The 12,608-nt window shown below is 48.6% G+C and overlaps 1 protein-coding gene across 1 annotated transcript in view; it reads left to right on the top strand.

Annotated features, from left to right (window-relative positions):
- The window catches only part of SQLE (squalene epoxidase), a 136,790-nt gene that overhangs the window by 38,861 nt on the left and 85,321 nt on the right, over positions 1-12,608 (top strand). Inside the window, exon 6 of the mRNA XM_078686784.1 lies at positions 12,132-12,303. Coding sequence (XP_078542910.1) covers positions 12,132-12,303 — 172 coding nt within the window. The remainder of the gene's footprint in view (positions 1-12,131; positions 12,304-12,608) is intronic.

Genomic DNA, 12,608 nt, shown 5'->3' with positions numbered 1-12,608 from the left:
GCGTCACCCAGCAAAGTAGCCATTAAAACCTATCCCAGGCCTCTGCCATTGCAGGGCCTGTGCACGCAGTGTTACTGCCAGTGTGACATGGCACCTAAAGTGTGTGCCATGTCTGTGACCACCCTTTTACTGCATGTCAGTCACCCCTAAGGTAAGCCCTAGCGAGCCCTATGGGCAGGATGCATTGTAGGTAAAAGGTAAGACATGTACCTTAAGTGTGTGACATGTCCTGGTGGTGACAAACAGCCATTTTGGTTTCTCACTACTGTGAGGCTGCCCTCCCATGGGAATGCATTAGAGATTCTCTGGTAAGTGTTTCAGTGGTAATTCCTGATAGGAGAGGAGCAGCGTGGTCAAGTTTGGTATGTTTGGAATAGTAATAATAAATGCTATGCAATGGTGTGCGCAGATTTATTATAACTATTTTAGAAATGCCACTTTTAGAAGTTGGCATTTATGTGTGCTATATGTCTGCCTGCCTCATGTAGATTGCATGTCTGGCATTTGAATGACAGGGGCTTGTGAGGTGTGTGTGGCTCCAGGAGGGGCAAGGTGAGTCAGCGCTAGGCTTAATTAATCAATCAATCAATCAGAGTACTTGTAAAACGCGCTACTGACCCGTGAGGGTCTCAAGGCGCAGAGGGGAGGGGGTGCCTGCTACTGTTCGAAGAGCCAGGTCTTGAGGAGTCTTCTGAAGGTGAGTTGGTCTTGGGTCTGCCGTAGGTGGGTAGGGAGGGTGTTCCAGGTCTTGGCGGCGAGGTAGGAGAAGTATCTGCCGCCGGAGGTTGTTCGTTGGATGTGGGGAACAGCGGCGAGGGCGAGGCTGGCGGAGCTGGCGGGTGGGGGTGTAGAAGTGGAGCCTGGTCCGGGTTTGTGGAGTGCTTTGTGTGCGTGGGTGAGGAGCTTGAAGGGGATCCTCTTGCCGACGGGGAGCCAGTGTAGGTCCCTCAGGTGGGGGGTGATGTGGCGGCGGGGGACGTTGGCGATCAGTCGGGCGGCGGCGTTTTGGATAAGTTGTAGTCGTCGTAGGTGTTTGGCTGGGATTTGCGTGGGAGTGCGTTGCCGTAGTCCAGTCTGCTGCGGGCCTGTGTCACCGTTCTTCTTGTTTCTTGTAGATCCTGCGGAGCATGCGGATTGTGTTGTACCAGGAGGAGGAGACGGCGTTGACCTGTTTAGACATGGAGAGGGAGGAGTTGAGGATGAATCCTAGGTTGTGTGCATGGTCGGTGGGTGTCGGTGCTGTTCCCAGTATGGTCGGCCACCAGGAGTCGTCCCAGGCTGTGGGGGTGGGTCCAAGGACGAGTACCTCCGTCGTGTGCGAGTTCAGCTTCAGATGGCTGTTCCTCATCCAGTCGGCGACGGCCTTCATTCCCTCGTGGAGGTTGGTTTTGGCGGTGTGCGGGTTCTTGGTGAGGGAGAGGTTGAGCTGGGTGTCGTCAGCGTAGGAGATGATATTGAGGTCGTGTTGGCGGGCCACTTTTGCGAGGGGGGCCATGCAGATGTTGAACAGCGGCGGGCTGCGGGATGATCCCTGGGGGATGCCGCAAATTATGTCGTTGGCCTCTGATCGGAAGGGCGGGAGGCGGATGCTCTGGGTTCTGCCAGAGAGGAAGGACGTGGTCCAGTCAAGGGCCTCCTCTTGGATTCCGGCTTCTAGGAGGCATGTCTTTAGAGTGCGATGGCAGACCGTGTCGAAGGCGGCTGACAGGTCCAGGAGGATGAGGGCTGATGTTTCGCCGTTGTCTAGTTGGCGCCTGATGTCGTCTGTGGCGGCGATGAGGGCTGTCTCGGTGCTGTGGTTTTGTCTGAACCCGGACTGGGACGGGTCCAAGATGTTGTTGTCTTCCAGGTGGCGGGCCAGTTGCATGTTGACGATTTTCTCGATGACCTTCGCCAGGAACGGGAGCAGGGAGATGGGCCGGAAGTTCTTGAGGTCCTTGGGGTCCCCCTTGGGCTTCTTGAGGAGGGCATTGATTTCGGCGTTTTTCCAGCTTTCCTGGAATGTCGCATTTTTGAAGGAGATGTTGGTGACCTTCCGTAGTTGGGGTCCAATGGCATCATCAGCTTTGTTGAATACGTGGTGTGGGCACGGGTCTGACGGAGATCCTGAGTGGATGGAGTTCATGACCTTGCGTGTCGTTGACGTTGAACCAGGAGGTCAGGCGGTTGGCGCTGGTGGTGTTCACAGGGTAGGTGGGGTCTGGCGTAGTCGGGCGGTCATGGTGTTGAAGCTGTCATGGATGTCAGCGATCTTGCGGTGGAAAAAGATGGCCAGTGAGTTGCACAGTTCTTGTGAAGGCGGTATGGCGTTGGCGCTGGGGTTGGAGAGTTCCTTTACGATGCTGAAAAGCTCTTTGCTGTTGTGTGCGTTGTTATCCAGGCGGTCTTTGAAGGAGGATCTCTTGGCTAATCTGATGAGGTAGTGATGTCTGCGGGTGGCGTCCTTGTGGGCTGCGTGGTTGTCCGGAGTGCGTTTGTGGAGCCATATCTTCTCCAGTTTCCGGCATGCACGTTTGGAGGTCTGCAGCTCGACGGTGAACCAGGTGGCTCTCTTGCTGGCATGGTTGTTGGAGGGTTTCTTGAGTGGGGCGAGGGTGTTGGCGCAGTCGTCGATCCTTTGTCTGATATTGCGGGCTGCGGTGTCTGGGTTGGTGGGGTCGGTGGGTGAGTTTTGGGCGAGGGTGGTGATCAGCTGGTCTTCGGTGACTTTGCTCCAGCAGCGGCGAGGTAGCTGTTGGGTGCGGTGGTGCGTGGTTGGTTTATTGAAGGTAAAATGGATGCAGTGGTGGTCGGTCCAGTGGAGTTCGATGGTGTGGTCGAAGGTGACGTGGGTGCCTGTGGAGAAGACTGGGACCAGCGTGTGGCCAGCGACGTGGGTGGGTGCGGTGACGAGTTGTCAGAGGCCGAGGTTGGCAAGGTTGTCGATCAGGGTGGCGGAGTTGGCGTTGTTGTTGTTCTCGAGGTGGAAATTCAGGTCCCCGAGGAGGATGTAGTCCGTGGAGGCGAGTGCATGGGTGCTGGCGAGGTCGGAGATAGAGTCGCTGAATTGAGCTCGAGGTCCGGGGGGTCTGTAGATGAGTGTTCCTCTGAGGGTGGTGTTCGGGTCGGATTTGGATCTGGAAGTGCAGGTGTTCGGCGGTGTTGAGGGTGTCGTCTGCTTGGGTGGCGACCTTGAGGGTGGACTTGTGGACGATGGCTATTCCTCCTCCGATTCCATTGGCGCGATCCCTGCGGGTGATCTTGTAGCCGTCCAGGATGGCTATGGCGATGTCGGGCGCCGAGGAGTCGTTCCACCAGGTCTCGGTCAGGAAGGCCACGTCTGGGGCGGAGGTATCGAGCAGATCCCAGAGCTCAACGGCGTGTTTGTGTGCGGAGCGGGTGTTGAGGAGTATGCAGCGGAGGTGGTTGGGTCCAGTCCTTGGAGGTTTGGTGGCTCTTTCGCAGGTGAAGCTGCAGGTGTGGCAGGAGAAAAGTCTGTGAGTCCGTTTCAGGGCGGCTTGGAAGCAGGTGTGGTTTCGGCTGGCGTTGAGTGCCTAGAGGGTGCTGGCGTCGTAGCGGAGTCTGGTGTTGTGGCATTCACGGGGTCCTGGGGTTCTAGCACCGGGCGCGGTCCAGGCACGGACGGGCGCAGACGGGCTTGCCTTCTGCTTAATAGGGCATCTGCATTTGGAGTAGTGGGAGGTGAAGTCCCTGATCCCTGAATAGTTCTGTGCCTAGCCTGTACAATGCTGGCTCCGCCCCCTGTGGTGCGTCTGATCGCCGAGCCCCCACCTGGCAAAGGTCAAGAGGAGCTCTGTAAACAGAGTGCTCCAAAGAACCTCAGAACCAGTTGGGACTGGTTCCCCCAAGCCCTGTGCCAGGGCCGACAAAGCAAATATGGGATATAAATATAGGGGCTGTGACCCCATAAAAGGGTTGTGCTTTTGTGCTTCCAGAGGATTGCTACTGCTGGGCCCCAGGAGTAACCGCCACGAGGGTCTGCCTCCCCGCTGGAGGATCCTGTGTGCTGGCCTGCCTTGGCCTAGGCTTTGCCCCCTGGAACTTTGGACCTGAGCGCCCTGTGTGCGCTGAAATAACTCTCCCAGGACGGGGAGAGTGCTGGAGCTCCGCAGCATGGAGCTGCAACCCATTTAGAGGGAATCCCAACGTGGGGATTCCTCCGCATTTTTGCTGATCTAACGGTAGCTCACCCCTAATTTGAGATTATTGCAGAGTGGGTGACCACCCCACTTGCATACTTATTTAGTGGGTGCTCACCCTGTTTTATGCATATTTTAACAGCGGGTGCCCACCCCCTATTTGAGCTTTACTTTAAAGCAGGTGCCCACCCCGCATTGCACCACAGAGGAGAAAGTGAGCCACCGTGGCTGCGAGCGGCAAAACCGGATGTCAGGCACGTCCGCCTGACTGTGGGAGGAGTCATGGCAGAGAGGAAGTGCCGGCAGGAGGACAGCAGCCAACTCCGCCTCCGTGAGCCCAAGCGGCAGGAAGTCAGGTGAGCTGGTGTGTGCTTGAAGGCGGGGCTCCCGTGGACAGAGGAGAGCCCCGTGTGCCCGCCTAAAGACCAGAGGAGAAGCTGGGAGGAGTCAAGGAGAACCCCGGTGAGTGGTCGCGCGGTGTGAGGGGCTGGGGCTGGGTCAAGGCACATTGTCGGTGCCTGTCCCCTCCATTGCAAATTGTCAGAGCTCCCTGGGGCACCATGAGTGCCAGTGTTATTTTCCTTCACAGCTGCACCGCTGTTACGGGGGCACTTTTGGTTTTAAGAGTCCCGGAGTGGGGTCAGGCGGCACAGTGGTGCCAGGCCCTTTCCACAGCTGTACCGCACCAGCGTAGGCAGCTGCAAAGTTTGACCGCATTTGGCTTTCAGGGGCCCTTGGGGCATAGTGAGCGCCAGTGCCTGCATTTATTTTCACAGCTGCAACGTGGGGGCACATTTGTTAGAAAGTCCCAGTGGGAACCCAGGAGGCACAGTAATGCCAGCACCATTCTTTTCTTTGGGGGCACTTTGTTTATAATGAGAAGAAAGGGGTGAGTTACACTCCTTCCCTTACCCCAGCGCTTTGCGCACTTTGCTTAGCTGCTTTTGCAGCTGCGCCCTGAAATTTTGGACATAGGGCATTTGAGCCCCAGTGAAAGGCCAGTTGGCCTGGGGTCAGTTTCAGTGTGTTAGGCCCCATGATTATTGCAGAATGTGATTATACTTGTGATACCTATTGTATAATGTGATTTATTGCATACTGTGTTTGTGTTGCTGATTATGTCTGATCTAATGGGATTTATGCATCATGTGTTTATGTTGCTACGGTGATATAATGCTGTGCACAGTATTTTACCAGTAGTAACTGGTTGTGGTTTCTGAGGTCATTATTATACCAGTAGTGACTGGTTGCGTTATTTACTACTTGTTACTAGTGCTTTCTAAAGGTTATGACAGTGGCCTAATTGGGCCTGTCATGTGTTTATAATCCCTGTAAATATTGCCTAGTGCCAGTTGGCACATTGTATATTGTGGGATTAGTATTCTAATGTGTTTTGAATAATACAAAGGCTATTTTTATATAACCTTGTGTGGAGTTTATTTTGTGGTGTGCCTAGTGTGTTGCTGCTGTGTGTGTGTGTTGCGCAAAAGCTTTACACATTGCCTCTGGGATAAGCCTGACTGCTCGTGCCAAGCTACCAACGGGGTGAGCAGGGGTTATCTTCAGTGTGTAACTCCCTTGCCCTGACTAGAGTGGTAGTTTCTGCCGCGCTTAGGTGCAAGCCCTAGCCAACCAGAAATCCCATTTCTAACAGGTGCAAAGAAGCTCTGTGTAGCACTCCGCTTCAGCCTCCGTCACTCGCTACTCAGTTCAAAGACATGCAGTTCACTACTCATATTCTTTCCTGAAGTGATCGGGTTTCAGCAAGGCAGAGCTCCAGAGACCTGAATAAATTTAAGGGATTCCCCTTCTTTACAGAAGAGCTGGAACAGCGAAAAAATAACCACTCAGAGAACCAGAGTCCAATTGGGAGCAACACAGATTGGTGGACATCACCAGGTTTTCCAAGCAGAAAAAGCGGCACCACTGCGATGATATGGCTGTACCAACATAAAAATTGTCAGATGGAAAACTCCTGCAACCAAGAATACAGTGTTAAATAATAATCAACCTCCAGATCAAACGCACAGTTTGTACAACCAACCCTGGAGAAATAAGAAATTTACTAGTCAGTCAAAGAAACAGCACAGATAGCTTAGCGCAGAAACCTCCTGAGAAGAACAAGTAGCAGCTGAGTATAAGCCAACATCAAATACAAAGCTCCAAATCTAAGTCTAGAGGACCCTGGATTTCACTTAATTGAGCAAATATCTGTAAACTACCCCTGGCTGTCAAGAGATTCACTGAACACAAAGTCCAAGACAAACCATCCAGAAAGATAAAGAAAAGATTTGCTAACAGAACTCAGCAGAGCCAAAATCAGACCACCCTGAAACTTCTCGGGAGGAACAATGTCACCTCAAATGCTACCCAAGGACCAGATAACTGGACACAAATGAGCCACCATACGAAAATAATGACTGCAAAGCAGAGAGGATCATAGTTTTCAAGAAATTAAATACACTGTGTTCTGTTTTAAAAAGTAAACAGTGTTGTTGGTGGTACACCAAATCCGTAAACGAAGGAGAGAGGGAAATAGCCAATCGCAGACCACCGCCTTGTAATTTATTAAAGTGACCAGGTCGCTAGGTAATAGGCCACTGAAGATAGTGTATGCATTAACTTGCACCGGGCAAGACATTTCACTACGCATTAGAACCTACAGTAACAGGCTCTGGAAATTAATAGTAAAAAGCACCAATTCAGAAGAACTTTGGTTTACTTTATCACTCACAGAACTGTTTCCAAGCTGGGCCCCAAGTGCCAAACAAAACATATTATAAATTGCCCAACAGGTAAAGCTTGTATAATGAGATATAAAAAAAATAGCAAACACAGGTCTGTTTAAAGAAAAGAGCAGCCTTAACCCTCATCACAATAATGAAATGTGTCATAACTAGAAATAATGCCTGTCCTTGGAAAATCACGGTGTATTCTTCATGTTCATTTTTGGATTGTTTTATATATCAACAGATTTAAAAGAGTATTATTGTACGGCCACTAAAAATAGATTCAACAAATTGAATCACTGCAATTAATGGTTTACACATCAATCTCTAACAAACGTCAAACTATGTATAAGCCCTACATTAATTTATGGTTTCTCCTGGGGTTCTCAGGGTGGAATTCTCTTTTTTGCAGCAATCCACATATAAATAGAGTCTTTTACAGATCACATTAGTATAGCTTACTATAAACGAAGGCTCGCAACCTGTACAGTGGAACTTATTTGAGGAAGCACGGCTTAGCAACCAGTGGCTCAGCAGACCTGCAGGGCTTTAGGATGTTTGAACGAAAGCTGTGCAAAGGTAACTGCCTCACGCGCTAGTATCATGAGGTATCATGAGGTACTGTGATTATCTGCACCGCGAAGGACAAGAGGCAGAGGCAGCCACACCAGGGAGAAGTCAAGGCCACTCTTTGACGACACAAACTCTCTGCAGCAGGCATGTAACAGGGAACACTGACACAGGACACTGGCATTGCCCTAAGCTCCGCTCTGGTGAGGGGTGGTGGGTATGGGGGAGAGGGGAAGGGAGAAGAACAGAGAGGAGACATGCAGAGGGACACTGAAATCAAAGGCCGAAATGGGGCAGGTGTGAACAATGAAAATTAGATCAACAAGAGCTGGGGAGCGACAGCACACTAAGGAATGGATACCAAGCGATACTGGGGGTAGGAGGAGTAAAACATGAAGAAAATAATCAACGATGAGAAGACTGATAAAACAAGCATTTGTAATGCAATAGGTCTTGCATTTACGCGAGTTTGAGCTATTGGCATTGTAAATGGCAATGCCTTTTATTTATGTTTTGGTTTTTAAAACCTAAATAAAATGCATTGTCATTTATAATGCGAATAGCTTAAACTCTCGCAAATGTGAGACCTATTGCATTGCAAATGTTTGTTTCAAGGACGCCCCAGACACTACTTCCCCAGACTACCAGCCTTCAGCGATAGGACAACTGAAAGCTCATCTCAAAAAGACATCTTGCACTTAGTCCCACAATCTTACCTCCGGAGAGCTAAAAAGCAAAGCTCTACAAAAAAACTACCAGCCTGTAAACATAGAGAAGTATGAAACCACCGGGTCAGGCATAGTCTCTTATCCTGCAGAACTATTTCACAGACTCCTCTCACTTTGTTCCCTCTCTTGCCACCTGCATTTGCTATCCAATCATACACATGACGGTAATGCGCTGTTCAGCTATAGCAAATAGGGAGCTCTTACCTACCCCTTATGACAGTCCGACTTTTCTGTCTCCTCATCCGCACTTTGAGTCGAATACAACAAACAGTTTAAGGAATAAACGTAACTTCCTTCCCCTTAACTATCAATCTTCTGAGAAAACTCAAGTCACATTAGCAAACTGACTACATGCCACGTTGTTTTTGGGAAGAACCCAGAGAAAAACCATTAATACAAATTGCTTTTTATAGCAAGGATTAGCACCGTCACATTCGCATGCATAATACAACAGCAAATTTTAACCTTTTTTTAGAGAATGCTGCTTGTAAAATGAAGGCTTCTTGGAAACACGACTCAATACCCATGAATTCCAGTAGGGTTCGCCACTCTCCGGTTCCCTTCAATAGGAATAAAGGGGAAGCATGCCAAGGCTCTTTTCAAAAGAGGGCAGGTATGTCGCAAGACTGGCTGTCATGCGATGCCCAGACCCACAGAATCTTTGGGAACCCAACAATCAGATTCTATACATGGGTCAGGGTGCGAGTAAGACAAGGAGACAAGCTAGGGTAAAGCCTTCATCATACACCTTGTATCAGAAAGTTACAGGATCAGGGGAACCACTCAAATTTGTCTTTGTACAGAGAAGGTGTAAAGCCAGCAGGATGGACATGGATTGAGTATAGCGACAACTCCTCCGTCACACAGCACCATGTACTCATCGCCATGATGGAAGACTGGAAGGGATAGCCAGGTTTACGGCTAAGCCTTTCATATGGCACGAGACCTCAGCTTCAAAATAATGTAGAATTATTGGGGATAGAACCTATCCCCCAATATCAGCAGGGCATAGGAGTATATTCTCTGTACTTCACAGTTCCCCCAAAAAAGACGGTTCCTTTTGACCCATTCTGGACTTCAGGCCCCTTAACAAATACATTGTTAGGACACTTCCATAAACTACTGTAACAAGGTGACTTCATGACCACGTCACATTGCCTGTATCTCAGGATCCATTACTAGTTCAAGGTGCTCCTTTTGGGGACATCTAGGGTGTTCACCAAATGTCTCGCAGTGGTGGGAGCTCCTCTGCGCAGAGAGGGTGTTCTTGTCTTCGTCTTCCCCTATCAAGATGACTAGCTCATCAAGAGTGCTACACAACAGAAATGCCGCAGGCATGCAAAGGTCACGATAAACCTTCTCCACAAGCTAGGTTTTACTATCAAAGCTACAATATCACACCTCCAATCCCTCCAGATACGTCCATAACTGGGTGCAATCCTCAACTCAGAAGTTGGCATCGCCTATCCAAACGCTGCCAGGATACAGTCCTTGCAGGCACTAACCCCTCATTTTCATCATGGCATCCTATATTGCTTTGGTGCCACATGCGTCCATTGCAGAAGTGCCTAGCACACCAGTGGTTCCAAGCAGAGGGTCATTGGGAAGATCTAGTATTGATCAGCCGCCGCACTTGTCACTCTCTGCAGTGGTGGAACACTAACAACCTGTTGCAGGGGCTTCCGATCCTTGGCCCAGTTCCTCAGAGGCCCAGTACAACGGACACCTTCCTTACAGGATGGGGTGCCCACATACAGGACCTCATTGTACAAAGCCAGTTGGAACTCAGTCAACAGGGTCTCCACATCAATTACCTGGTACTGCTATCTGTCCACCTAACGTTAAAGGCTTTCATCCCTCACTTCACTGGCAAGGTAATCATTATCAAGACTGACAACATGACAACCATGTACTATCTTCAGAAGCAAGGTAGCACCCGATCTCACCAGGTCTCTCACCTACCCCAGAATATTTGTTGGTGGGACCACTGACACAAGATCCATCTACTAGCAGAGTACCATCCGAGAGTGGACAATAACTAGTGGCAACCCCACCCACAAGCCCTCCTCTAGTACTTCTACCATTGGGGATTCCCAAAGGTAGACCTCTTTCTCATGCTAGAAAATGCCAAATGCCCATGCCTCACCTCCAGGTTCCCACACCCACAGTCCTGGGGGGCAATGCACTATGGGTGAATTGGTCAGGGATATTTGCTTCAGCTTTTCTTCCTAACCCACTACATCAATTTGTGGTTCGGAGGCTTCGGCAGACATCTCTTACACTCATCCTGATGGCTCCCACCTGGGCCTGCCAATCCTGGTTCATCATTCTGATTGAAATATCAGTGGTACAGCATGAGAGGCTCCCCAACTGGCCGTACCTTCTCACGCAGAGCCATGGAGAAATCAGGCACCTAGACCCAGGTATGTCAGTCTTGCTCTCATGCTCCTGAAGTCCTAGAATTTGAGTACCTTATTACGTGCCAAAGCTGTGCTAATTTTGGATCGATGTTAATCAAGTCCTCTCAACAATGGTTGGTTATGGCATTCAGATGACAGAGAAGGAAATAGTATTGGGGATTGTGCAAGATCGGGCTTGTCTTTTGGGATCATTTGTTTCAATCGTAACTGTTTGTGCTCGCCTGTGCGTTGCTCGGGTTTGGATTCAGAATACAGGCCCTACTATTAGGGATGTGCATCTACAGCCACACATGCCTCGAACAGAAAATTTTACTTACCCAGTAAGCATCTGTTCGTGGGATCTAGTGCTGTAGATTCACATGCGCCAGTCCTCCTCCCCGGACGCCTGTGACTGTTGCAGGAATCCTCTATCTACCTTTCCTCTTTTCTTTTGACTGGACATGTCTATATACATCCTTTTGTTTCACGTTCCATCCTCAGCCGTTCTGCAGTAAAGCAATCTAACAATAAAGTCGATGGCCATGCACACTACCAGCAAGATGAGGAGTCACGGCTAATTGCTCTTCCACATTTATGATTTACTGCGTAAGTAACATTTTCCTTTCTTCACTCAAAGTATAGAAAAAAAAATGTAAACATTTTCAGACATTATTTTTTATTCTTCTCCGGTGGTTTCCAACCTGGAAGTATAAAATTAAAACATACACTTTCATCCACCCGTATTGGCTTTGTCAATGCCGATGCAATTTTAAAAGCATCCATTATTACCAAAGCTAATAGCGATGAGTGATGTGGGAGTGATATAAATGCTGGGGAAGAGATAGGCAGGGGAGTGCAGAGAGCAAGAGTGAGCATAACACCGTGCCACAGCAGTTTTTGTTAGATGGAGGGGAAAAAGATAACTAGGGTGAGCAGCGTAGCAAGAGTGGGAGAGAAAAAGAGACATTGCTAGAGAGTGCAGTAAGGAGCATGCGCTCCATTGGTGAGAAAGGAGGAGGAAGGGAGAGGGGAAAAAAGCAGGATGTGCACCCCTAAGGAACGTTAAATCACTAAATGATATGACATTTTTTTAATCTAATGTCCGCAGTGGAGGTATACCCACAATCCATGAAATTTAAAGGTGAAATGTAATAGATCCAGAGATACGACCAACACAAGAACAGGGAACAAAGCCATCCAGTGAGGAGTAGCAAGGTGAAATGGATTTAGAAGCCATCCAATCATGAGCAATCATTAAGCCAAATCTCAGAATTATAGAAGTATCGATTACTATACTGTCAGTGACGGACTGCTTAAGCTGTCTGCAGGGAGACCAGAAACAAATAGCCATTGCATCAGCTTGGCACGCCAGACCAGTTTAGCTGTGCTAATGCTTGTTTATTATATTAGAATGTATTACTGAATAATCTACTTCTATTTTCAGATAAAGATGTGTTACCAAGTGCTAATATGTGAATGTGTAGGTGTGGTCCAATTTACTATTATGTTAAGTTTGTCATGATCATTTTCTGATGTATCTTTCTTGAATGCATCTTCTATTTTTAGGACTCTCCACAGTTTAAAGCCAATCATGCTGAGCTAGTTTTAGGAAATCCTAGCCCAGTACTACTCTACCAGATATCTTCCAACGAGACAAGGGTACTTGTGGACATTAGAGGTGAAATGCCAAGAAATATAAAGGATTACATGATAGAAAACATTCATCCACAATTACCAGGTAAAATACATATTCATTGCAAAACCACAGTTTTGTTTTTCCAGGGTGCGTTAAAGACTTTTTGATAATGTGTAATCAAACAGGCAGATACATATCTGCAAACTGCATCATGGTAAAGGGACACCGATGAAATCACAAGTCTTTATTTATTCCATAACTGGGTTCCCAGGAGACATGAGTAGATAAGATAACAATAAATTAAAACTAATCTTCTGTGGTCATGAGATTGAGTAATTATTTGTGCATTTACCTTCCTGTGATGAAACAGTATAGCTTGTATTTTAATTTCTAACCATTTCTGACAG

The sequence above is a fragment of the Lissotriton helveticus genome, chromosome 4_1 (genome assembly GCF_964261635.1).
Source record: "Lissotriton helveticus chromosome 4_1, aLisHel1.1, whole genome shotgun sequence".
Classification (NCBI taxonomy): Eukaryota; Metazoa; Chordata; class Amphibia; order Caudata; family Salamandridae; genus Lissotriton; species Lissotriton helveticus.
Note: the sequence above shows the minus strand (reverse complement) of the source record. Positions and strands in the feature narration are given on the sequence as shown.